General features: G+C 37.2%; 1 protein-coding gene and 1 long non-coding RNA gene across 2 annotated transcripts in view; one reads left to right on the forward strand and one right to left on the reverse strand.

The window, feature by feature from the left end:
* LOC106944875 (uncharacterized) overlaps positions 1-20,071 on the reverse strand; it is a 51,294-nt gene extending 31,223 nt beyond the window's left edge. The window contains exons 1-2 of the long non-coding RNA XR_001424432.1: positions 19,476-20,071; positions 10,459-10,638 (exon numbers count right to left, since the gene is read on the reverse strand). This is a non-coding gene — a long non-coding RNA (uncharacterized LOC106944875). The remainder of the gene's footprint in view (positions 1-10,458; positions 10,639-19,475) is intronic.
* The window catches only part of LOC106944874 (cadherin-10-like), a 54,631-nt gene continuing 39,786 nt past the window's right edge, over positions 10,723-25,567 (forward strand). The window contains exons 1-2 of the mRNA XM_015028167.1: positions 10,723-10,944; positions 18,151-18,475. Of these exons, the coding sequence (XP_014883653.1) occupies positions 18,266-18,475 (210 nt within the window). The 5' untranslated portion in view covers positions 10,723-10,944; positions 18,151-18,265. The remainder of the gene's footprint in view (positions 10,945-18,150; positions 18,476-25,567) is intronic.

The following is a 25,567-nucleotide window of genomic DNA, read 5'->3' on the forward strand; positions in this document are numbered from 1 at the left end:
CAAAACGACTTCACAAAGAGGCCAAGAAGCTTTCTGTAATTTTGAGCCTTTGAATAAAAACCCCCTCTGGTAAACATGTGCAAAAAGGGTTTTGAAAATCTTTTTTTATTTTTTGCACATATAAAATGGTTCCTAAGTGCATAAAAAGGTCGAGTTCAACAACGCATCAACATTTCACGAAGCAAAAAAGGAAAAGAAAAATTGTCCTCAGGAGTCACCGGAGTGGCTTTAGTGTTACTGGTGTTACAACCTCGTGGGTGCGCCTTAATTACACACAGTTATGTCCTGACAGCACCTGCTATATGGAAAAAAGTCAAAGAAATCATGGCGAGTCACTTTGGTGCAGCAAGGAATCACTTCTTATCGGTAATTCTCTGCAAACTGAACGTGTTTTTACCCCCCCCTTTTTTGCATTGATTAGCCAATCAGGCAGGATGTGATGCAAAACATTCATTGTGTTTGTTTTGTTTTTTCCTGTCAAGGTCAGACTCTTCTTCTCTTCCAACAACAAATGGGTGCAGCTCATAAAATAAGAAAAAAAATTAACAAATAATACCTTTGAAACTAAAAATTTACATACACCAAATAAAAAGACACATTCGCTCTTTTCCCCCTCATTGTCTAAAGTTAGGTGAAGTAAGATTGCATTTTTAATTGCTAAATGTCACAATAATAAGACACATAATATATAAAAGACATTTATTAATGTCTTCAAAATCAGAATTTTACATGCACAGCAAAAATAAAAAATCTTACCAAGTATTTTTGGTCTAGTTTTAGTGCAGATATTTTTGGACACCTGAATTTAGACAAAACTAATTGACAAGGAACTTTTCAGCAAGTCAATAATTCATGAATATTGATGAAAATATACTAAACCATGTGGCAGACTAACATCTTCTGCCATGGAACTAGTATTTCTTTTAACAACACAAAGTCCAAACACTAGTACTAACTTTTTCCTGACTCAAAATGAACCTTTTGTATATCTTTTAATACGTAAAAGAAGGAAATTTTTTTGTGTTTACCAGTAAATGGAAGGAAATGTGTTGTGGAATTAGGGCCGTCAACTTTAACGCGTTGATGCATGCGGTTAATCTTGTGCAAATATCTTTGTACACTTGAATTAAGACAAAACTAACTTACAAGGAACTTTTCAGAAAGAGCTTGTTTTAAGTCAATAATTACTTAATATTTTTGAAAAATTACTATTTCCACTGGCAGACTATTTCATACTGTCCTTAAATGCACTACATACATTTGATTGTGTTATTATTATGATGATGCTGTTTTAATGTTTTATTACATTCTGAAGCCTGATTTCATTACAACATAATGCGATGTTATTCCATATTGCAGCGTTTTAAATCTTGTTTTCCTGCAGTGTTGGAAAAAAAGGTGACTTTGAATGCTCTGATTGTTCCATTTTGTTATCTTCTACTATTAAATGATAAGTTTTGAGTTATCAGAATTATATGTGATAGGAACTAATTATCCCCAAAATAATTCTCCAACTTGCTTAATTAATTGTGAGGCAATAAATGAGCTTCAGCAGTTGAAGACTGCAAGCGCTGCATCTGATGAAAGCCCGCAGAGTGCAGCAGAGCATAAAATTTCTCTGATATAGAGCCAGCTTAGTCAATAAAAGCAGATGTTTCACTTCCATAAGTAAGTATTCACAGACTGACTAAACTGTCATCACTTTGGCTAGGACAGGAGCATCCTCAGGGCTTTTTGCTGGGAATCCACCACACAACACTTCATCATGCACACAACCCATCCCCACACACGTCACCACACATTACGGGGGATTTATGCCAGCCAATGATGGAGGGTCTTCACCAAGTAATGTGCAATATAGACTGTTAACTCTAATTAATCACTGTTGGTAATAAATTACATCATGGAAGGGGTGTCTGGATGTCTAGCGCGGTTAACTACTGTAAAATTACCACTGGGAAGTGGAATACTGGCCTGAAATTGCCTCAAATTATTGACACTTTAAGTCTAAACTATATCAACGTGCAAAAATGCTGTAGATTCTTTCATTAGGAAATCAGGCAATGGTTGTTATTGTTGCAGAAGGTAAAAGCAAATTGCAGTTTGCAGCAAAATTGGGACCTATTTTTGTACTTTAATTTTTGTCTCAACTCCTTTTAAAAGCACTTAAAAAAAAATCCACACAGTCATTTTCTGGCAATAATGTAATGTTATTTAGTATCTGGAAAACGAGCCATTTCAAAAACTTACAGATTGTTAAGTCACATTCCAAGGGCACTGCACTGTTACCTAGCAACCGAGCTACTCAGCCCCGTTACCTAGCAACCCAAATGGAACTCCAGCACTACTGGTCAGCTGATCTTACTGCTGAATGTACAATGGCTGCGGCAAAAGAATTGTTCTGCTGTTCATGTCACTATCCAGAAACCACTTGCTGCATTCTTATAGATTGTGCAGGAGGCTCCACTTCTCCTTTTCATAGATGTATGGTTATATAATTGCACAACTGTTTGCAGACATTTTCATGTGTGAACGTAAACGTTGAGTTTGGAGGTGGTGGGGGGGATTTAAAGTGTCAAGAGTAACTCAAAATAATGTGACACTCACACCACCATGTTGTAGAATATTTTTATATATAGTAACAGTCGAGGAAATATTCTATAACATGGAGAAAAACATTATTTTCATATATACCTCCTAAGACTACACCTCCTCCCAGGCAAACATAATGTGTTTGGTAAAAATGAACCACAAAGTCTGGAGGAAGACACTGCCTGGAGACAGGTTAACGCTTCACACCATTTTAGACCTGATTTTCCGAGAAACGTTGCAAGTTTCAGGCAAATAGCCCAGATCTGAGGAGGATTGATGGCCGCGTTGGCAGTTAGTAATCCCCTACCAGACATGTATCTATGCTCCCAGATATTTTGGAGAAGGTTGTGGTGAAGCAAGATGCCAGAAGGAGCTGGTGCCAATGAGACAACAACAATTGAGGGAAGAGGGGAATGCAACAAGAAAAACACGCAATGGTCACAACGGAGAGAGTATGGTGGAGACGGTATTGTGCTTGAAGGACTATTTTCAGCATGCAAAGTCACAGCAGAGTTGAAAAAGAAAAAGCTTGGAGGGGAATATTGAGCTTTTTCTCCAACAAAATGTTGAGTGAAACCGACTAAATCACCAGGAGCTACATGAATTGTGGTGTAAAACACAGTAATGATGTGAAAGAGAGATTTGTCTGCATGACAGCTCTAATTCCTTGATAAAGATCCGTCCGATAAGTCAGGGGGTTCAGTGTAGTGAAAGATCTGGCAGAGTTCGACCCCCCACTGCTGATCATTTGTGTAGAATGAACCCTCTGGGACTCCTAAACTCCAGATTAAGAGATAAACACACCGCATAGTGCGAAGCAAACAATAGCACTGAAAACTGTGCCGTCTGAACTTGGCTTTAAGGAAAAACTTTAGATTTACAGCTGAATTAAATACGAGTCCGGAGAAGACTAATCGCTACCTTTTCAGCATGCTCAGTGGGAACTTCAGAGACTGCTGGGAGTACAATGGAGGAAAAATAAAAACACACAAAAAAGGAGGATGTATCAGAAAAAGAGAGTTAGCAGAAGACAGATATTGGAGCAAAAAAGAAATTCTTAATACAAGGATTTTCAATATCAGGACTACAAGTTTGATTTTCACCGGCTCTAACAAAAACAATGGGAACAAAGTTGCTCCTGTTGGTGTTTTTTTGTTTTGTTTGTTTTTACATAAATCTATATACAAACCCCTGGTTGATTCTTCAACATGTGAGACAGAGAACAGGCACAAGGGGAGAGCCCAGCAGAGGACAAGATAATCCCAAAAAATCCCACAGAGAATCATGTACATTTCATAAAAAAGGCATCCAAAGTCATGTTCTTCAATAAACACATAAATGTAAAACCCAATATGTACATTACATTTTGTTTTAAAGGGTCAGGACTTTCTTGTGTTAATTTTAGTTAATTAAAAGACTTTAACAAGCTAAAGATTTAAAGCAATGTCTCTTTTTATACATAAAGGATGGCACTTCTGGTAAGCATGTAGATCTGATGCGCAAGTGTTTATTTTCAAAAGGTACATTTAATCTGACAAATTAGCTTAATTGGGAAACACATTCTAACTTATTTACTATGACTGTACGTAGAATAGCACTTTGCACCAATCTGACGGTTAGATGACATATCAGACCAAAAACACTGAACATTATGCTGTGGAGTTCATGTCCATTTACTTAATTTAGCAGCAAAAATGGTTTTTGAATTGAAAACATTGCCTGTCTATATATATATTGATTGATTGATAGATTATTAGATGATATGCATCTCACGTGAGGCATTTCAAGTGACAATAAATGACTTATTCCTTTCCAGTTTAATATTTCACATGTCCTTTCTCCCAGTTTTCAGTCTTTACTGCATTACTAGTCTTGCTTAGAATGAATATTAAATATCTATAGTTCAAAATATAAATTGAGGCCCTCTTTTGAAATGCCTTTTGAAAGGAACGGTTCCACAAGAGCAATAAACCTCGGATAAACTCCGAACCCGGATCCAAGTCTGTGTAATATAAAGGCGGCTCAGGCCCTGTGATAGCTAACATTTCTAATAAGAGCCATTCAAACAGTGAAAGTGTCCTTGAACTAGGAAATGAAGCTCTGTTATAGATTTTCACCCAGGGTTAGTTGGTCTCAGCAAGGCTTTCAGTAAGGCTGCAGCTAATCTGTGAAATGAATTTAAATGAAACCAAATCAAACTCTCAATGTATTTTATATAACATACTTTTACACTATTTGTTTTATCTCCTGTATCTTACCAACCACTAAAAACTTCTTATATAAACCCAATTTACATTTCAAAATGCTTATTAATATGAAGTACAGTTCAACTACGATAAACTGCAATTAAGAAGGAATAGTTGTGACACTGTTGGTAATAAGGTGCTCTAATTAAACAATTTTCTGTGCATACTTGATCCTTAAAGCATGTAAACCAGAGAAAACAGGTGAAAATATGCTAAATTTACATGAGATCAAATTTGAGTGCATTGTTAACTATAATTAAATAATGTATTTTTTTTTTCTATACAGTCAGTATTACCAAATAACAGAAGTAGGCTTAACAGTATCAACTACAAATAGTAGCTGTTCAAGTTTACGCTGAATGTTTAAGGATATATTCGTAACTGATGTCTGACTATGTATAAGGACCCAATGAAAATCTCCTAAATTACATAAAATATTGAGAGAGAAAATGTTTGAATTCCATAACATGAAAAAATAGTTTGTAAATTCGTACACCCTGGTATCAGAGGAAGTCTTCACTTAGCTGCTTTTCCATTACTAACGTTGAAAAAAACACCACAATTTCGCAATTGCTGTTTTCAATAAATAAGAAACGCAATTAAAATCACATGTGAATGAGTCATTAAAAACATGCTGCACCATTAGTCTATTACCACTTCCTGTTGTCTTCTTTGTCATTTCTGCCAGTAGCAACATGCGGTTGTTGATCACAACTTGTGTGATGTGGGAGAAAAAAAAAATTAACTATCCGGTTTTGGGTTTTTCAGAGATAATTAAGTGAAATTTATTGTAATTTTTCACGACACTGAAATCGAACATATTTTCAAAGCTTAGTTGAGACCAGTTGTTTTACTTTAATTTAGTTAAAGTAATCGTAATCCTAATAGCAAAGTTAGGATTATTAACATTTATAGATGACCAGGATTGAGGAGTCTTTATGACCCTCCAATATTTTACTCTGTAAACAAACGTTTTACTGATTGTGGAAGGACGTTAAAACAAAACGATCTCCAGAATCCCTCATGTTTGACCATCCTGAGGGATTTCAGCTCTCATACAACATTTACAGAGTTCCTGGACCTTAATTAGCTTCTTGTGAACAAGCCAAGGACCCAAGAAGCTAATTAAGTTCTCAGGCCCTAATTACATTCTTGGATTCATCGTTTGCTCATTTGTTCATAACAAACTGAAATTTAAGAACTACATAGGGTGGGTTGGACGACTGTTTGAGATTCCTTGTGTCTTTTCATGAGATTTGGTAATTACTGCCTTGCTGAACTGTATATTCAATGACTTGAATCGATACAAGCAGAACAAATTTAAGGTATTTTTTAATGAGTTGTTTGTCTCTACACCAAGAGTATGTTAGCAGTCAAGTGCAGCCCCTTTAAAATCTTAAATTTGGTTTTTTCAGGTGGACAACCATCATGAACAAAATTTCTGATCAATTCATGTTGTTGTTTATTACGAAAACATAAACGGCAGTAATTTATAAGAATTGTGTGCACAAGTTAGGGCTTAGGCTCAAATTTAAACATTCGCCTTCATTTGTGCACATGTCCCTGAAATGTTCGGTTTATTTACACATTTTTCAACACGTTATCTCAAGACGTTTATTTTTCAAATTGGCTAAAGAAGTTTTCAGTCTAAGGAAACCGTATATTAAGTTTTTGACTTGGACCATGAAACAATTGCTAACAACTTTATTCTCATAATATAGTCCTTCAATCTTAAAATGTTCTTCAGATGGTGGAAGGCCGACTTTGTAATCATTTTTATGTGTTTCTCAGTTAATGTTTTTTGGTGTGTGGAAAATGAGCAGTTTCAAAAACCTCTGAAATGTAACATCAGAAATCAGCAGACACTGGCCATTACCTAGCAACCCCAACGAAGCCCAGCCCGTTACCTAGCAACCCAAATGGCTGCTTGGTCAGCTGGTTTTACTGCTGTATGTGCTGTACAATGGCTGCTGGAAAAGACAATCATTCTGTTGATTTACCATCCAGAAACCACTTGCTGCATTCTTGTTGGTTGTGCAGGAGGCTCTATTTTTGCTTTTCGGTTGTATAATTGCACATCCGTTTGCAGCCATTTTCATTTGAGTGTAAATATTAAGTTAGGGGGTGGGGGAGTGCGGCCAGAAGTAGCTTACTTGGATTTAAAATGACTAGACGCCCTAAAACAACTCAGTCTAACTAAAATCTCATTATCTAAGAATGATTTTGTGCAGAAACATGTAATTAAGATGTTTTGTATGTCTAAGATTGATCCAAACCAGTTCAAGGAAGCATAATTGGTCACCTTTAAGATGAAAGAAAAAAGCTGAGAAAAATGAGAGCTTGGAGAATTTGCTGAATGTGATTTAACCACTGCCAAACAATGAGGCAAATCAACAACCTGTCATCAGCTGGAGTCCTGATGCTAGCACAAAGAACAGCACCAAGCATCCGCAGTGGTTGGCAGCTTTGGGAAGGTGCGACACATCGGAAAACCGATCAGGGGCAAAACTCGGTGGTATGCTCTCGTGACGCTGATGGAAGCTGACACTCCGTATTAGGAGAGGATCAAGAGACACCTCTTACTTAAGGAAGCTGATTCTGCAGGCTGGAAAACTTTGATTTAATGTAATAGAGTCCTCATCTAGAGAATAAGAGAGGCAGGAAAAAAACTGCTTTGTGTGAATCACTGGCCGCGGATAAGGTTGTGAAGTTAAAATGGGAAGATATTGCTTGTTTGTGTGTTTTCTAAAGAAGTGTAGTCTGAAAATGTTCCTGTATTTCCTCAAGCAGCTTGGAACAATGCTCGCTCTCATTCTCTGATGTTTGCCGAGTTGTTTGGGCCGCGTAACAACAGCGTAATTAACATCCCAGGGGTGTAAATAGCAACTAAATTATTACTAATTCTATGCAGAGAGGTACAAAATTGCTTCCTTTTTTCAGAGGCTTGTTAGCAAGAGAACGCCACACACAGACTCACACAACCATTCGGTAAACACTCGCACAGGGGGAACAAATGCAAACACACACACCTACTTCTTAATCTCCCAGCGCCATGAACCCAACGAGGGGCTGAGTTATGGAGTGTGAGTAGGACTTGGCTTGGCATCAGAGGGAGGCTACCTCGCCGCTCGTTTGGATGTTAATTAGTTTGGCCTGTTTGCATTTTTATTTATCTGGTGCAGCGCATTACAGCTGATAATCTATGCACAGTGATATCAGCAGAATAAAATTCGAGCCCAGATTGAAGTTGGCCAGTGGAGCCGCTTCTTTGCTTACATTATTCATCAAGTAGCGACTGGCGGTTTTTTAAAAGTCACTTTATCTGGTCTGGTGTGTTTTAAGGAAGTATAGAGATGTCTGAAGAGCTCCAGAGTCTTAACAGACTTGAACTATTGCACATTTCATCACAAGGTCGAGGTTTTAAATGGAATTTTATGTGTTTGACCAACATAATGTGGTACTTAAGGTCTGTTTTGATTATACAATAAATGGCACATTCTGCAGATTTCTTATTTAATCACATGTTTGTATAATATTGGAAACGCATTAAAAAGTGAATAATAAATTCCATTTTAAAGTAAGAAAATCAACATTTTATACTTTGCGTAGCTTCTCATCAGTCACATGTGGCTTTGCCCAAGGCTCAATCCTGGGATTGATTGATGCTCCCACTCGCTCAGGTTAGAAGAAGGGTTAGTGCCAGAATGTATTGATAAAACCTGATCACAAACTGTTAAAATATCAATGAATTCTTAAAATTAAATAATATTATTGAACATTTTCAATGCCTCCAGGATTTTGTGATACTTTTTTTGTGATTCTTTGCAATAAAAACCAATGTTTGTGGTACTAATTTGGAAATATTTGCAATATTTACACTAATTTATGACAGTAAATGCAACTTTTATTACTGCTGTATAGATCATGGATTATAATCTGACATAAATTAAGGCTGAGGCAGCTGTTAGTACAAGTAAAAACATTTAACAATTTTTGAGAAACATTTGCAATAAACTCCCAATTATGTATGAGCATAAAAAAGTGTGTGGGGATTTGTTGATTTTGTGTGAATTTTCATGATAATTGTCTATAAACTGGAGGGACTGATTGATATAATTTGGCAGTAAACGGATAAAAACTGCACTGATTTGATTGAAAACATAACATTTAAGCACACTTAGTGTTTAGGATCCAGAGGGCCACATATAAAGCTATGGCGGGCCAGATTTGGCCCACAGGCCTCGAGTTTGACACTTATGATCTAGAGTCAGTTATTACAGGTAGAAACTAGATATCAGACCAAAAATCTGAGTGTGAACCTTCAGAGACACATGAAGACAGTTACAAAGCCGGCCTTCCATCACCTGAAGAAAAATTCCAAGAATGAAGGAGTTTATTCTCGTAATATAAGGAATTTATTCTAATTTAAAAGAAAAAAATTTTCTTAGTGTGGCTCTAATACTCCATTGTTCGACTGCATATTCACACCTCCCCCAATGACCTGGACTGTCTAGTCAAACTAGTCGATTAAAGCGCACCAGACAGAGTGAATCCACCCTTATAGATGCAACGCTCCCCATCTTCATCAGATCCATCAGACGTCACTCCTCCTCCCTCTTTTGCTTCCAGCTGAACTGAGATGTTATACGGCTCTCAGTGGGCAGGGCTGCATGCAGACGGATTGATATGCATCCAGCATGTAATGAGGAGGAATGACAGAGTGCCTGGACTCTGTGTGTGTGCACCTGCCTCACGCTGGCGGCCAAGTCTACGACATGAAGAGTATGTGGGCTATACTAAGAGAAAAATATTAAAAAGATAAAAGTATGAGAATAAAGTCATAACGGGAGCAACGGTGGTAGGAGTTCCCCCAGTAATCGGTAGTTCATCGGTTCAATTCCCAGTCCGCCTGCCCTCGTTTGTGTCCTTGGGCCAGTGGCAGAAAATGGCCGCCTAGCTTCTGTCAGGCTGCCACAGAGCAGCTGTAGCTACAATCGAGTAGCTTGCCATCACCCCCTTTAAGATTTAAATTTGATATAGAAAGGGCATTATAAATAAAATTTATTATTATTTATTGTAGAATAAAGTTGAAATATAAGACGTACAAGATTAACTCAAATACTAGAATAAAGTTGTAAATAGAGAATAGCTATACTTTGACAATGCTCGTAAGATTACGACTTAATTTTGAATTATTTCAACTTTATCCTTGTACAATTTTATTTTTGTAATTTTGACTTATTCACGTAATTTTGACTTTATTCTTGTAACATGACTAATCTCGCAATTTTATGAATTTTTTCTTGTAGTTTTATGACTTTATTCTCGTAAATGTGTTGTTTTTTTCTTGTAATTTCATAACCGTTGTAATTTTCTTATTTATTCTCTACTTCTCCGTGGTTCGACTGTGCATTCTCACAGATGTTATACGGCTCTCAGTGGGCCGCGCTGCATGCAGACGGATTGATATGCATCCAGCATGTAATGAGGAGAGATGACAGAGTGCCTGGACTCTGTGTGTGTGCACCTGCCTCACGCTGGCGGCCAAGTCTATGCGTCGAAGATGATGAAGATGAAGCTAAACTGGTCAAGACGAAGCCCATCTTCTTCCCCTTCTTACTCTGATTTACAAGTTATGGCCTCTTTCTCCTTCATTCCTCTGTCATTGAGGGAAGATTAGACGTCAGTCGGCGCTCTGGTTCTTCTCATCCCCCTTTATCTGTAACTTGTGAATGGCAGCCAATCAGGGGGCAGAGTCGCCTCCGCCTCGGTGACATCCACCGGCAGGATTGATGCACTGCTGGAGGAGGAAAGAGAAGAGGAGGGGACTGTGAGAGATGATGGAAAGAAAGAAGGAAAGTGTGGACGAAGAGGAGGAGGAGGAGTAAGTGAGTGAGCGAGCGAGCGAGGAGGACCCTCTCTCTCCTCCTCTCTCTCTCTCCTCCACACACACACAGTCCCATACACATTCGCAGCAGCTGTGCCGCTGTCAGTCCTGGAATGTAAGCGCTGCCGTCAGGAGTCCGATTCTCCGACCGCTAAGCGCCGAGACGGAGCAGCGCTCACTCAGACACACAGATGGATGCTAAGCAGAGCAAAACCAAAGGTAAAGCAGTTCGTTTTCTCCTTTCCCCTCATCCATCCATCATATCTCATCTAGATGCTACTTCAACCCTTAATCACATGTCAAGATTTTAAAAAATAAGACTGAAAACTCCTCATGAATCCATCTTTTTTTTGTTTTTGCAGCTGTTAATTCAGATTAAGCATGACACCTGTCACTCATCCCCCCTCGTTTTTTCATTTTTCTTTTTTTTTTTTGTGTCTACGCACGTACAGCAGGTGTTTGCACCTGTTTGACTTTCTGAGTCTCCACAAGAAAGAAAGTCGCACTTGTGCTGCGATTTGATGGAGAGGCGGTGTAGCGTTCATATCTCTAAAAAAAAAAAAAATAGCTCCAGGTGTTTATCTTGAACATGTGCTCCAAAGCACAAACTTAATCCAACCCTGACCGGCTTGGTTTGTTATTTTTTCCCCACTCTTAAGTGATTTTTTTTTTAGGGGTTGACAATGTAATGCCATTACAGTTGATGCAAATTAGAGTAGAAACTGCTGCATGTTCCACTTTTTAAACATGAATATTTAGTCTTTTTGTCTAATGAACCCCAAAGAAAGTCGAGTGAGAATGTCTTCTTCTTCTTCTAAATAATACACAGGTTGGGTTTCATGGCATACTTTAACTGTCGGACTCTTTTCAAGAAACGTCCAGCCCAGCCGAGCCGGCTGTGTTGGAAGTGTGCACTGTATCACAAAATTGCTTTGAGGATTTCAAAACATGAGTAAAGCTCGCCGAGGTCTGCCAAAGACTGCAGCCGCACGGCGTTGAGAAGGGCTAGGGCTCCACCAAGTGGAGGCAGGTGTAACTGCAACTGCAACCCCCCCCCCCCCCCTCCACTGCCAACCCTGTCCACTACCCCCCCCCCCCCACCAGGTAGATTTACACTCTGTCCCTGCAAGCAATCACTGGAGTCACTAAACCTGCCAATCAGATCGCAATAGTTTGGAAATCAAACCTCGCATAGTGTTTTTTTTTTATTTTTTATTTGCTTATGTCAGGCTGAGTTATGTTTTTTTTTTTTAAATGTGTAACCCAAATGCATGACCTTGTCATCTTCTTCTCTGTTTTCTCGTAATCCGAGACCTTCACTGCTGAATATTGCTCCACATAATCCTTGAATCAAAATATCCGGCTGTTTCAAATTGTGCGTGGGAGATTTTGGATTGTTGACGCCTAATTATATGGTCCAATCCTTACGTAACGCTGCATCTGCTAATAAATACATCTACATACTAGTATATTTATAGCCCCATTTTAAGATTAAATTTAATAATACCAGCAGGCATGTTAAATTTAAAAGAATAGATGTTTTTGCGGAAAAGTTTTTGAGGTTCATTCATTTGGAAAATATTCCTTCTATCACTGCCTGAAGTAAAAAAAAAGCAGTATTTTGATTAAGGTTAAATATAAGGATATCTTAATATTAAATAACTAATAGTAACATTAAAGGAAATACATATAGTGGAGAAATTAAATTTAAGATTTAAGCTTTTAATGCGAAAAAGTTGATTCTAACCAGGAAATTTCTTTATTCAAGCTTAAAACTGGAAAGTAAAACCAACAGACATATTAAATTTAAATAAATTTCTGTTTTTGTTAAAAAGAAAAGTTTGGATTTATTCATATGGAAAATATTTCTTATATCATTAACTCAAGTAATGCCAAATATTAAAACCTCTTAATACAGAGAGTGGAGAAATTAACTTTCTCCTTCAATTTTAGATGAAAAAAGTTGAATACATATTGGAAGAAAGTGGCAAACTGCATTTAATATTAAGATATCACATTAACATCCAGTACTTTACTGGGTTTAATTTAATTTGCGTTACATTTTAGTTTGAACACTGAAAGAAAGTGAAAAAATATATTTAAACCCTTTACAGGGATATAAAATAACGACATAAGCTTAATTGAAAACTGTTAGCATGAAAAAGTTGATCATGATCAGAAAAATATCTTCACTAGTTTAAGTTTAAACTAGGAAGAAATACCAATAGGAATACTAAATTAAAGGATGTTTTTTAGGTTTGTCCATCTGGGAAATATTCATTCCATCACTGCCTCAAGTAAAAAAGATGGATTTTTATTAAAGTTAAGTAGAAGAACCACCAATATTAAATAATGAACAGAAACATTAAGGAAAATACATATAGTAGTGAAATTTACTTTTTCTGTTAATCTCAGATTGGAGGAAATCTGGTCTTTAGTGGATAAACTTGGATGTTTAATTAATGAGTTTAATCAAGATTTGTTTTAATGTAATGCATGACAAATTTCATCATAACAACAAAAAAATCTTGCGTTTTGCATTTTTACAAACAATATGTGAAATATGTTAACATTTATTTGGTACAGCAGGTTCTTGAGAAAACTTTAAGCTTTGTTCAAGAAGTAAAAGTCGTTAAACGTTTAAACTCATTCTTAGAATACAAGGAAGATTTAGATTTAAAATAATCTTTTAATTAGATCAGCTTGTTTCATTTAACTGAAAATAATAATGTTTTAAGCCTAATCTGAAAGTTTTTGGACGAGTTGAAGCTCTACTGTAACGCCAAAGTTTCTCCTTGAAAACTGAATATTGATTTGTTTACATCGTTTTATCACCTTTTTAGAGATTCCTGTCATTTCCCGTCAGAAATCAACTTCTTTGATGCATACAAACTATTAACTCTGTATCTGCCAGGGGTATGAATAAATTTGAGCTCTACTGTATATATTTTACACTTCTAAAACCTTTAATGCAGGCTTACCTCAAGAGCATACAGCAGCTATAATTATTGTACTCCTCGAGTTAGAGAATCCACAAAAGTGCTTAGTTGCAGAGCTCAGTTCGGGTTTTTCTCTCCAAGCTTGCATGTTCATTTTTTAGGACGGCATGTGCATGAAAATTCATATTCAATGTTGCAAAGGCTGCGCTTTTTTTTTTTTTTCTTTTCTTCCCAGGAAGCAGATCCTGATGAACAGCTCGTTTGTATCTGATCAAAGATGTTCTTATTCAGCAAAACAAGAATGTATAATTTGCAGATTAAAGCAATGGAGCGCGGTGAAGTTGTTGCCAGCCAGCCGAAATGCGTAGTTGCCAAGATTAAGAGAAAACATTCAAAGACAACCACCCATAAAAGCATATTTAACAATTTGGTCCCCTCCACATCTGTGTGTGTTGTAGTGCCAAGCCGAATAAGCTCCCTACAAGTTAATCTAGTCATAAACAATTTCTTTTAATGCGCCCCGCTTTTTTAATGGGCTGAATAAGTCGAGATAATTCAGCTCGACCCTATAGGATCTGGCGTGGTTTCAAGCGCGCTCATTCATCCTTTAATGGAGTGTTTGGAAGAATTTTTGAAAAAGAAACACTGGCCTAATGCTTAATAGGCAAGCCACATCAAAGATTAATATCCAGAATGCCATTAAAATCTCAAGGACGGGCTGGAATGATAATTAGAAAATGCAATCACAAGTATCAGACTGGATTAATTGCAAGGCGGGCGCTTCCCCTGACTTCAGCAACATTCGTGTCACACTTATGTCACATTTCGTACCTACAGAGAAATGTAGCTCCAATCAGCATGATTATGGCTTTAACACCTGGGAAACTACAACATTTGGACTCTACTGGACGTGTAACACATACGCAGGGCCGGACCAACGCTTTTTGGGACCCTAAGCTGATTTTTATTTGGGAGGCCCCACATACTAACCAGATGCTTTATTGTTCCTAAGCTATCAACTATCATTAGCATCATTTTATCATACCAATAACGTCTTGTTATTGTTGTTAAATTTTTACCAAGATGTGTACTTTTTGATGACTTACATGTACTAAAACATATCATAATTACAAAAGTACTTTAAATACACCAATTTAAATTATGTAAATTATTTACAAACTCCTGACCTAGCAAAGACATTCAAATACCTTATTTTTAATTCTTAGAAATAAAAGATTTGTTTTTATTTGTATGTTGTTTCATTTAAAACATTAATGACTTCTTATTTAACGGTTCTGAACAAAGGTTTTGAACTGACATGGGCTAAAAGTTTACACAGCAAGAAAATCCAACCTTTTCAAGGCAGTCTAAATGGACCAAGTCTGATGTTTTTATTTATTGTTTTTTGGGTTTTACATTTTATTTTGGATATTTAAAATGTTTTTCCAGTTCCAGTGTGAACTGGTTTGTACAAAATTAAAGTAAGCAGACTTGCACTGCTATGGCATTATCAATATATTTATTGAAAATGGTCTCAAAACAACAATATTGTTTATCGCAGTAAGTATTGGGACAATTTATCATCCAGCAAAATTTGTTACCGTGACATTGCACTTTAAAATTCAGATATATCCACCTGTTTTCAAAGTGTCTTCTACATTTCTGACATGAGACATGCGTCATAATTCTGGACCAGAAAAAGTTGGACGCTGTAAATCAGGAAATTATGAAAGAAGTTGGTCACTAAAATGCATTATAATCCCACAACTCTTAGCTCTGACTACATCTCCTCAACAGACTTCTCCACAGAAACTGCAGTCAATGCTCCACAAAAGTCCGTTGGCTATGTTCAAACTGCAGGCCTTATTAATGTTCAGTTCCAGTTTTTTTATGAAATCAGATTTTTATGTGCATGGTTGTTTATACTTCCATGCAACTTGTGTGTGATCTCCTGTGTGAGCCGCAAACGACCTGACAGTGTCTGTCCCGCATGCGCAATGACATCAGTGTTTTGCCAACTGAATAAGAAATGCTCAGTGTTTGCAGAAGTAAATGTAGATGCTAATGGAGGAGCTTATCTTACGATTTTTAAGTTGTTAACCAGAGGCAGGACAGCAACAACTTATTCCTTATTAACGTCCGCCATGGTGGTTGTTTTTCTTTTTGCTTGCGCGTCTCAGGATGCAGAATAGTGACATTTGTCGAGAAAAAAACAGGATTGGGTCACTTCAAGCTGCAGTGTGAACGTAACCTAAGTTGAGCTTCCTTTGTGTTGCAGTTATCTTGTGACGATAGTGTTGGCTCCCATTGCGGAATAAACTTTTAAATCAATCCAAAAATGGCTTCATTTCCATTGGTATTTCCGTAAACAGAATGTTGCTTTGTGACGTCTACGTTCTTCTACGTATGTGGACTGCAGTAAAGTCGTAAACTGTTCACACATAAGTCTCATTGCGGTCATGTTTAATTAGTAGTATGACCAACCACACACAACTAAATAAATAAAAATGAAAACTCTGAATTGAGCATCAAGACCTGCAGTGTGAACTTGGCCTCAACAGTCCCAGAGTTTCACAGAGAATGCTTTTCAGGATAAATCTCCAACTTCAGCCTTCACAAATGGCTTTAAAGAGAGCAGAAAGATTTATTAGGATTAACTCCCAAAAGACGGTAAATTATGCATGCACACCCAAATTACCTGTCAGGGGCCATTCCTGCTGGGGATACAGCCTTATAGTGAGGTCTTGGAAGAAGACTGCCAATAACAGAAAACACCTAATCTGCAGGCAAAACCTTGGGCAGCAACTGGGGATGATTTTTGGTCGGTTTTGGCCATTCCTTATATGCTCATGTGGATTCACAACTTTTTTGATGTGGGAACAAAAATCAATGACATTTCCCTTCAGTTAAAGGAAGTAAAATAGACTAGAGCTAAAATTACAAGAAGTCGTGAAAAGAGGGTAGAGATTAAAAATGAGATTTCCTGTGAGCAACGCGATCCATTTTCACATGTTAGAGAAGCTGCACACTGCAACTGGGTGTGAAACGAGAAGCATAAATAAAACGTGAGTTTGAGGAATAAAATGTAGGGTTGTGTCTGGGTTTTTTTTCCCCCTCACATCTGATGCGCTCAACTCTCAAAAATGCCTCTTTAAGGCTATTTAAGTGACTTTGAAGTAAGGGCAGGCGATACGAACTTAAAGCTTTATGGCGATATTTTGGGGTACCATTGTGACAATAAATTAATAATATATATCGCGATAGACACATTTATACACATCAGTATCAACAGATAACACATCTGAAAGATTAGTCAATAATTTCAGAAACGCACAGAATTCTGGGAGATGTGGCACCAACTAACTTCCTCACTCTTTAGTTACCTAGCAACAACCTATTTGTAAGAAGCAGTTTAAAGTCCCCCAACCCCAAACTTCGGTTACCTAGCAACGACCTGAGTTGAGTAACTTGCAGTAGTTTAAGGTTTCTCATAACTGCTTAAAGATAAAATACAACAGTGTGGAGTGAAAACTGTGGACAAAACAGTAAAGTTTCAAGGATTTAAAACAAAAAACAAATGAAAAACTATTTAAATCTACTGATCTAAAATGGTTATATCAAAGGACTATTTTATGACTCTTTAGTCCCACAAACACAATTACTGCTCTTAAAAACTATTTGTAATATGCTCAAAGAAGTCACTGAATTAACTCCATTTAATCATATTTTCAAAATTATTGAAATCTATTGACGTTCTCATGGAACAAACAGTGGAAAAAACAGTAAAAATAATCCTGACAAAATGTGGACAGTTTTTTAAAACATAATTTGGAATTTATGACGAGAAATCTAAATTATTACTATTCTTTTGACCTGTAATCACTGAAACATCGATGTGTACTGATGATTTTGATTTACCAATTTCTCAAGTTTTGACTTGATTATTGTGATTTTACAATGTAAAGCACTTTGAACTTTGAGCACTGCCTTGTTGTTAAATGTGTTATAAAAATAAACTTGATTATCAAATAATGAATGAAAAAATTAGGCCTCCAAGCGGTAGACATATGTTGAATAATTGTTCCTGTCTTTTATGAGGTTTCCATCAGTTTTAAAATTCATTACCAAAGACAAAGCATTGGCATTTTTATGTCATGGAAAATATACTTGTTCATGGGCTTGTAAATCATATTTGAATATGTTTTTCATTTATTTTTGTATAACTGAGTATATTTGAATTTAGATGAGATTCCAGCATCAGATTAGAAACTTTAAGGCTTAACGCTCTCATAAATAAATCATGTGAAAGACATATTTTTCCTTGGTGTTGTCATATTTTCTCCAGCTACTGATTTTATGAAGCACAAACTGATGTTACGATTGAATAAATTTAGCCGGAAGCTTGTGGATACAAGAGTATTCTTGTGCTATAATCTGCACGAAGTGTCACGAAGTCCACGCTAACTGCAGTTCTCTCTCTTCACAGAAACCTAAAGGACACGAGTGAAAGGAAATACAATGCCTGTTCTGCCAAGGCTACCTTCCAGCTTATTTCCATAATTCACAAGTCATTCCGGACATTTCCCTGCCGATTGGATACCATGATAGGCAATCAAGCTCTGCTCCTGTTGATGCTCTATTTCCTGTGGCCCAGTACTGCACTGCCTTTCATTACTGGGAATATTGGGAATCTGTTTGGGATGCCAGAGAGTGATGGGAAGGTTCTTCAGCGTTCCAAACGGGGATGGATGTGGAATCAATTCTTTCTGCTCGAAGAGTACACAGGAAATGACCATCAATACGTTGGCAAGGTAAAGTGTCCAAGTGCATTGTCTGCAGAGTAATTATAGCTGGTTTAGCTTGTTGGGCTAGTGTTTGATGTAATTGGGAGGAGATGGATGGGCTGCCAGAAGTCTTGATTGTTACGGGCAGAGCTAACTGGAGCAATCAGATCCACATGAGTGCATACCAATGGCCTCTCTACCTGCTTTCCAGCGCACTCCTAATCCAGTTAAAAAGTACAGTTATACTTAAAATCAAGCTTCCACTGATTCAACACTGAAGAATATCATCTGGTTTCTACTATCCATTTCTCTCAGGGTATTAAAGTATAAGTTGGAGAAAAGTTACATGTGACAGGGTTCTTGAAAATGCTTGAATGTTAATTAGGCATTCATTTCTGTATAAAGTCATTTATACAAAATTATTGTTTCAAGCTTCACAGTTTTGTAATAAAGTGCAATCTAATGCTTGATGAAAAGCCTACATTTGGAAAATGTTTACAGTCGAAGCAAGATGCTCAATGAATAGACATATAGTCTTACTATCTCAAGTTAAATTAAACTAAACTTTTCTTCTTTTATGTCTATTAGAATCACTCAAATCTATATGCTAAATGTTTGAAAACGTAGCGGTTTTCAGGTTTTATTTTATTTTATTTTTTTTTTGCCTATATTGTCTTTTAGTATTTAATTTGAGCAGGGCTGTTATTTATCTTAACACGGTTTGTTCTGATTGTTTCAGTGTCTACAACAAATAGAGAAAAGAACAATGTAATATGTTGTGAAAACTTTTTTTTTAAATTATAGTACAAAAAGTTCATAGGAAATTCACCAGTATTTCACCCTTTGTCAGTTAGCTTAACACATGCGCAAAATCCGCTAACATTAGCACGAGTTAGCATACAGGAATATGTCCCGTTTTATACAAAAACATTCATCAGATAACAAATGACGTGACTTAGTAGTTAAATAATATCTTCAAATCTTAAAAGTCAACAACATATATCGATTAGAAGACATATTTACTGACCTGTGACAGAAAACATGAGGCATACATGTTGAGCTTCTGTTAGCATTTAACAGGAAGGTTTATTCTTCTGCGTGTGTCCATAAGCCTTTTCTATGCAACCAATGCGACAGACGCCCCCTAGTGGCTGGGTGTGGAGTAGCACCGGATAACTGAAATTAACACCTGGATCTCTGACTACCTCACAAACAGACTACAGATTGTGAAACTGAAGGATTGTGTGTGTAACCAGGTGGTGAGCAACACAGGAGCACCACAGGGAACTGTACTCTCACCACTTCTTTTCACTCTTTACACTTCAGACTTACAGCACAAGTCAGACTTTTGTCATCTACAGAAATATTCAGATGACTCTGCAGTCGTCGGGTGTATCAGAGATGGACAAGAAGCTGAGTACAGAGATCTAGTTGACTGTTTTATGGCATCTTCTTGAAATGAGAAGACTGTAGGTTTCAGGAGAAACAGGGTTACATCTAACCCTATTTTCATCATTGGAAAAGAAGTGGAGGTGGTTGAGGACTATAAATAGGTTTCGCTTGGACAACAGCGTGGACGGGAGATTTTTTTGAGGAAGCTAAGATCATTCAAGGTTTGCAAGGTTTGAGATTTTAAAAGGCTCAACAAGGCTGGTTCTTTAACGGGGACGACTGGAGGTGACGACGAAAAAAAAAAAAAAAAAAAATTCATAAAACTAATGAAATTATGGACAACCTTGACCATGCTCTTCATGAGACTGTCTTAGAAAAACAGTGTGTCTTCAGTAAGAGAGTTCTGCAGAGTCGTTGTAATATAGACCGCTACAGGAGATCTTTCCTGCCAACAACTTTCACTATCTACAATAACTCTAATATGAGTTACAACAAACATTTAATTTTTCTTTGGGATCAATAAAGTATTTTTGAATTTGAATTCTGATTGGTCAGAAGTCAATAACAAAACACTTGTCTTTTCCAGCAGCCATTGTACTGTACAAATCAGAGGTAAAACCAACTGACCAAATGTGCTGCAGCTCAGCTTGGGTTGCTAAGTAACGGGCTGGTCTTTGCGGGGGTTGCTAGGTAACTGGCCAGGGTCACTAGGTGAGAGGGCAGTGCCTGCTGAGTTTTCTGAAATGGCTACTTTTCCAGACACGAAAAAACAAAAACTTTTTTTTGGTGTCTGCACTGCTTAGAAGCAGTACAGACTCAAATGGAAATGTACAAAAAGGTACATATTAGCATAATACGTCCCCTTTAAAATTGTTTTGCAGGGGGCATTCTCTTGACCAGAAAAACGAGAATTTGTCTTTGCAGTGAGACAAATTCACTGCAAAGTGAAAAAATGGAACTTGTTCCACAAAAAAATGTACTTACTAAAAGTACGATAAGGAGGCTGGACACATTATCAGCACGAGATTCAGCTTTGAGATCCAATTTAAGGACTACAACCGATCCCAGAGAGTTTTGGGACAACTCTTCTCATCTTCAGTCCCGGAGATCAGAGTGGGTCCTGTCAGCTCACCGGCTCACCGTAAAGACAGGCAGCATGGTGGAACGCCGCCGTTATCAACTCAGAGAGGGAAATGAGGCGACTGTCAACACCCAATTTTCTCAGAAGAAGGCTTGCTTTCATCAGGCACCTCAGTCTCCGGAGAAAACAAGTGTCTCGTGAAAGGGTTGAGTGGAGAGGGGTGGGGGGATGACAACTTCCTCTGCAGAAACTATCATCCTGATGTGGGTGAGGAGAAAGGTGCAGCGTATAATAAACAGAAAAGAGAGACAAAATGGAAAGGAAGAAAACATATCAATCAAAAAATATATATAAATTCACTCTCTGATATGTGATGATGCAGCAAAGCAGCTGCTGTGAAGTATAAAAGGAGCCATCCGGTGAATCATCAATGACTTTTCCTTTTTTCCCCAAACTCTTTGATGCCTCTTGGCATCCAACTTTCGTGGCAATCACATTCGCCGTCTCTGCGCTCTCCTTGTGTCTAAAGTCATTAAACTGTCAGAACTTCATGACGGTTAAATAATTTACAGGTGGCGGTGCTGGTGAAGGCTCTGTGCTTCGTGTTTTACAGGCGGAGGCGTGGCGATACGCATCGGTAAATCTAACAACAGCCACAATCTTCTGCCGGTGACAGAGAAACAGAATGACTTCATAGAGGAAGCACAAACACAGGAAGAAGCATATTATTTCACTGACAAGTTCAATAATAGCAAACAGGGCGCACTTTGGATTTAATTATGAGTCTATTCAATCTCTTAAAACATTATGACTCATCTTGAACTGAGGAGTATTCTAATTTTGACTCCATTTTCTGATTTCTCCCAGTGGCTATCACCTTTCAAGGCAGCCAGATTGTGAGATTCTCGAGATCATGATCACAGAGAATCCACTTTACCTCTCCAAGCTGTAGAGAGCACTTATATGGATGCCTTTGTTGCAACTTATTCAGATTTATTATCTATATGGGGTTTTGAATAGGCATCACCAATAATACACATGTAATCTACATAAATCACAGCAGATAGTCTTCTACTCCACAACAGAATACATTTTATTTTACTACTTGTTTTCCGGTCTTTGTAGTGTAGAGCTACAAAATAAAAAATAAAAAATGAGAACAGCCTGTTGAATATTCAATGTTACATTTATTTACCGACATAAAAAATATTTTGTTTTACATATTAAAAGAAGGTCAATTTTGAGTCAGTAAATTGAGGTTGTGTTCACTTTAAAGAGTCGTTCAAATGATACTTTTTTAGAAACGAAAAGCCATTTTATTTTAATATGGTTTTATTTTAATTGTTTTTATGGGTGAAGTTCACAAAAAATTAAGTTAAGTAAATAACCTCGGTATAATCTTACACAAAAAATTATACCTATAGTTTAATAAAATATAAAAATTCAAAATATGTCAAATACCCATGTAGTTTTTACAGTTATGTGCAGTAACATGTGTTAGTGTTATTTGTAAATTAGAAACAAAATAAATGGAAAATGTAACAGAGAAAAAAAAGTGGTCAGGTTGAATGTTTTTCATATTTCCCATTTACCACTTGAATTTCAGGATGACCGCCATTTTTAAAGATGTCCGCCATTCTTTAGCAAAATTACCCATTTTCATAACTTTATGCTACATCATGTGTATAATATTGGTCATCCTACCCATACAACATTAAAGTAATGATATGTAGCAGAATCAGAAACGAGGACTTTGCTGTTTGCGAGTCTCACACCAAACGTCAAATAGAAGAAGAAGAAGATGAAGAAGATGAAGAAGATGTGTGGCTCAGACTGATTAGCGTTAGCTTCCGATTAGTGAACTCATCTTTTTGGTTAGCTGTGCCCACCCCTGGTAGTAACTAGTGCCAATTTTAACGCAAACATATATTCTCCCTTACAAACACGGCGGCCATTTTGAAAACTGTGCAAAAAGATCAAAAAAATATTTTTGATTTCAATGATTTAAAATATATGGGCTATGATTTACACATTTATCTAATTGCACATTTTATTGCAATTAGATAAAGATACACTTTCCATGACAATCATGGCGGCCATTTTGAAAAAAAAAAAGATCAGGAAATACAATTCCTGTTGGTCCAATTATGTATAAAATACATAAAAAATACATAAAAAGTACTTGTTCGTCTGGCAGATTATTTTAATTACAAGATGTAAGTGAAGTAAGTTGCCAGTGAAGCTAGTACTTTTCCCATCAATATTAATTATTGACATAAAACAAGCTCTCATATCGTGCTGAAACGTTACATGTAAGTTAGTTTTGTCTTATTTGAATTGTGCTGAGATATTTCCACTAGAAACTAGACAAAAAAAAAAAAAAACTCTAATATTTTGTGCTTTTGCAGTGTTTGACTTTGACCAAAAGGCTTGGGTTGGGGACTTTGGAGTAGAGGTGAAAGACTAAAGATTTATCTGGAAAGCCAATTATCTAAAATTGACTCATTGTTTGGATGATTTTATAGAAACTTTGTACTTTTAGCGTCAAAACTTGAACTTACCCTCAAAGACTGTAAACTTGATTAAGAGAAGAATATGAATTTGATTCATTACAGTGTTATTTTTAAGGAACATCACGTCTTTCCTTCGCCCGTAATTGCTCATTACATAATTGACATAAATTATACATTACATACGTTGTGTAATTATATAATCACAAAGTCGACTGCAAGAAAGAAAGAAGCGAGACAGAAAAAAGAAAGTAATGAAACTGCGAAAGAACTCATGTTTTGTACAAAGCTATCAAAGCTTTGATGGTCTTCCACATAAAGATCACTTAATAGCCTTTTGCAGTGCACTGTGGGAAACCTTGTTTATTTCACATTCAATCAAACCTCTCCAATCAGCCTTTGCACGCTCGCTAACTGTCACTTGAGGTTGATTTCTTGATTATGGCAGTGAAACTAGATGTAAAGAACTGTCAGTCTTTTATTGCCCTCTGCTCAGCTGAAAGGGAAAGCGGTGCACTGCTGCTCCACAATAATGCTTATCGCAGCGTTCAAAAGACACGCCGTTTTCAGGCTTTTGCGTGCCGAATGCTGCTGACAGATACCAGAAAATGACATAGACAAACAATTACTCATTCCGTTTGTAGGATTTGCAACCTTTTACCCTCTGCTTTGTCGCAGCTGTCGTCGTGATTAAAAGAAGCACGGCGTATCTTTTGGTCCACTCATATCCTATGCAATCAAGTGCAAAACCACCCTCCCATAAGAAGAAAAAGGAAGAAAAAAATCTCATTTTAACATACTTTGAGAAGGCCATTAGTGAGTGTGAGCACTGTGCTGTCTGCAGCTGCGGTGGCCTACTTCTTAAGCGAGGCTGTGAAGTGTGAACACTTGCAATGCTGAGCAATACAGCCGCAAACTTTGGATTCAGGAGCACTGGAGTGGTGTGTTTGAAGTGAGCTAAATCCTATTAAATTCTTGGTACACTGCATTGTGCTGTGCCTTGTAAACAAAATGTGCTGGCCTAAATTAAAATATTCAAGGTAGCTTGCTTTGTTGTGCTAATATTTGGACAATAAGCATCCAGGGGAATTCGGAAAGGAAGGCCTCGTTTGATAAATTTTTGCGTAAGTAATGGAAAATCGTAAAGCGCATTAAGAGATACGGCGAGCTGCAACTTTAACCTGCAGATGTGACATTATAGCACAGTAAAGAAACACAGCCCAGGTCTTAAAAGGCGCAGGGAGAGAGAGGAGAAAGAGTAATTATTCTGCATCCATTCTGTGCTCTATTTTGCTATCTCCTCTTTGCAGCAGCGAGCAATGCTTACCAGAGACCTGACAAGAATTGCCAATGATTTTTTCCTGCTTTACTGACAATTCCTCAGTGTTTGTGCAAAGCGATTTAACTCATCAAGGCTCTCCTCTGTGCTTCTGTTGTAAGGCCTTGAAGAGGCTGTGTTTGTGCAACGGGGCCTTGGAAGACGTGCCGCTAAGTCTCTGCAAATATAGTGCGGATGTGCTAACATTTGATTTTCTAAGGGGAGGCTGTGCAAAAACACTTTGTGCCACGCTTATTCAAAATTACCAAGGCGTTTTTTTTCCAAGCTGTGCAAACTGATATAGATTTAAGTCATGAATATAGATTCACGTGTCAGAGAAGAGCCGCACACTTTGGTTTGTAGCCTTTAAAGCGAGGGAGTTTTGAGTTTTTGTGGTATTATTGGATAAATCTGTGTTCCTGGCACATGTTGAAATATTTCATGCTATCACTGTTTGCACAAATGTTCCTTGTTTGCAGAAGCTCTTAGTGAGAAATTTAGCAAGCCAGAGGACAGAAACTGGTTATTACCTAAATGTTTGGCGTTCACTAATCAGGCTACTGACAGGTGACATTAACAACAGAAAATCTCTTCATCATGGCAGCTGTTAGCCGTTAGCAGGTCGGCTAAGTCAGGCAGCAAAATAAGGCTGGCAGGGTTCCAACCCAAGCTAGAAAAATCTGGAACTTAATGATATTTAAATCCATTGGCAGGTTCCACCAACTCAAATTTAAAACTATTTAAGACCAGAATGAATGGAATTTAAGACCTGCGTCCTGGTAATAGATGTAAAAAAACGAGCTAGCTTGCTACATGCT

This window comes from Poecilia latipinna, unplaced genomic scaffold (genome assembly GCF_001443285.1).
Source record: "Poecilia latipinna isolate Pla-1442-1.1 unplaced genomic scaffold, P_latipinna-1.0 Scaffold116, whole genome shotgun sequence".
NCBI lineage: Eukaryota > Metazoa > Chordata > Actinopteri > Cyprinodontiformes > Poeciliidae > Poecilia > Poecilia latipinna.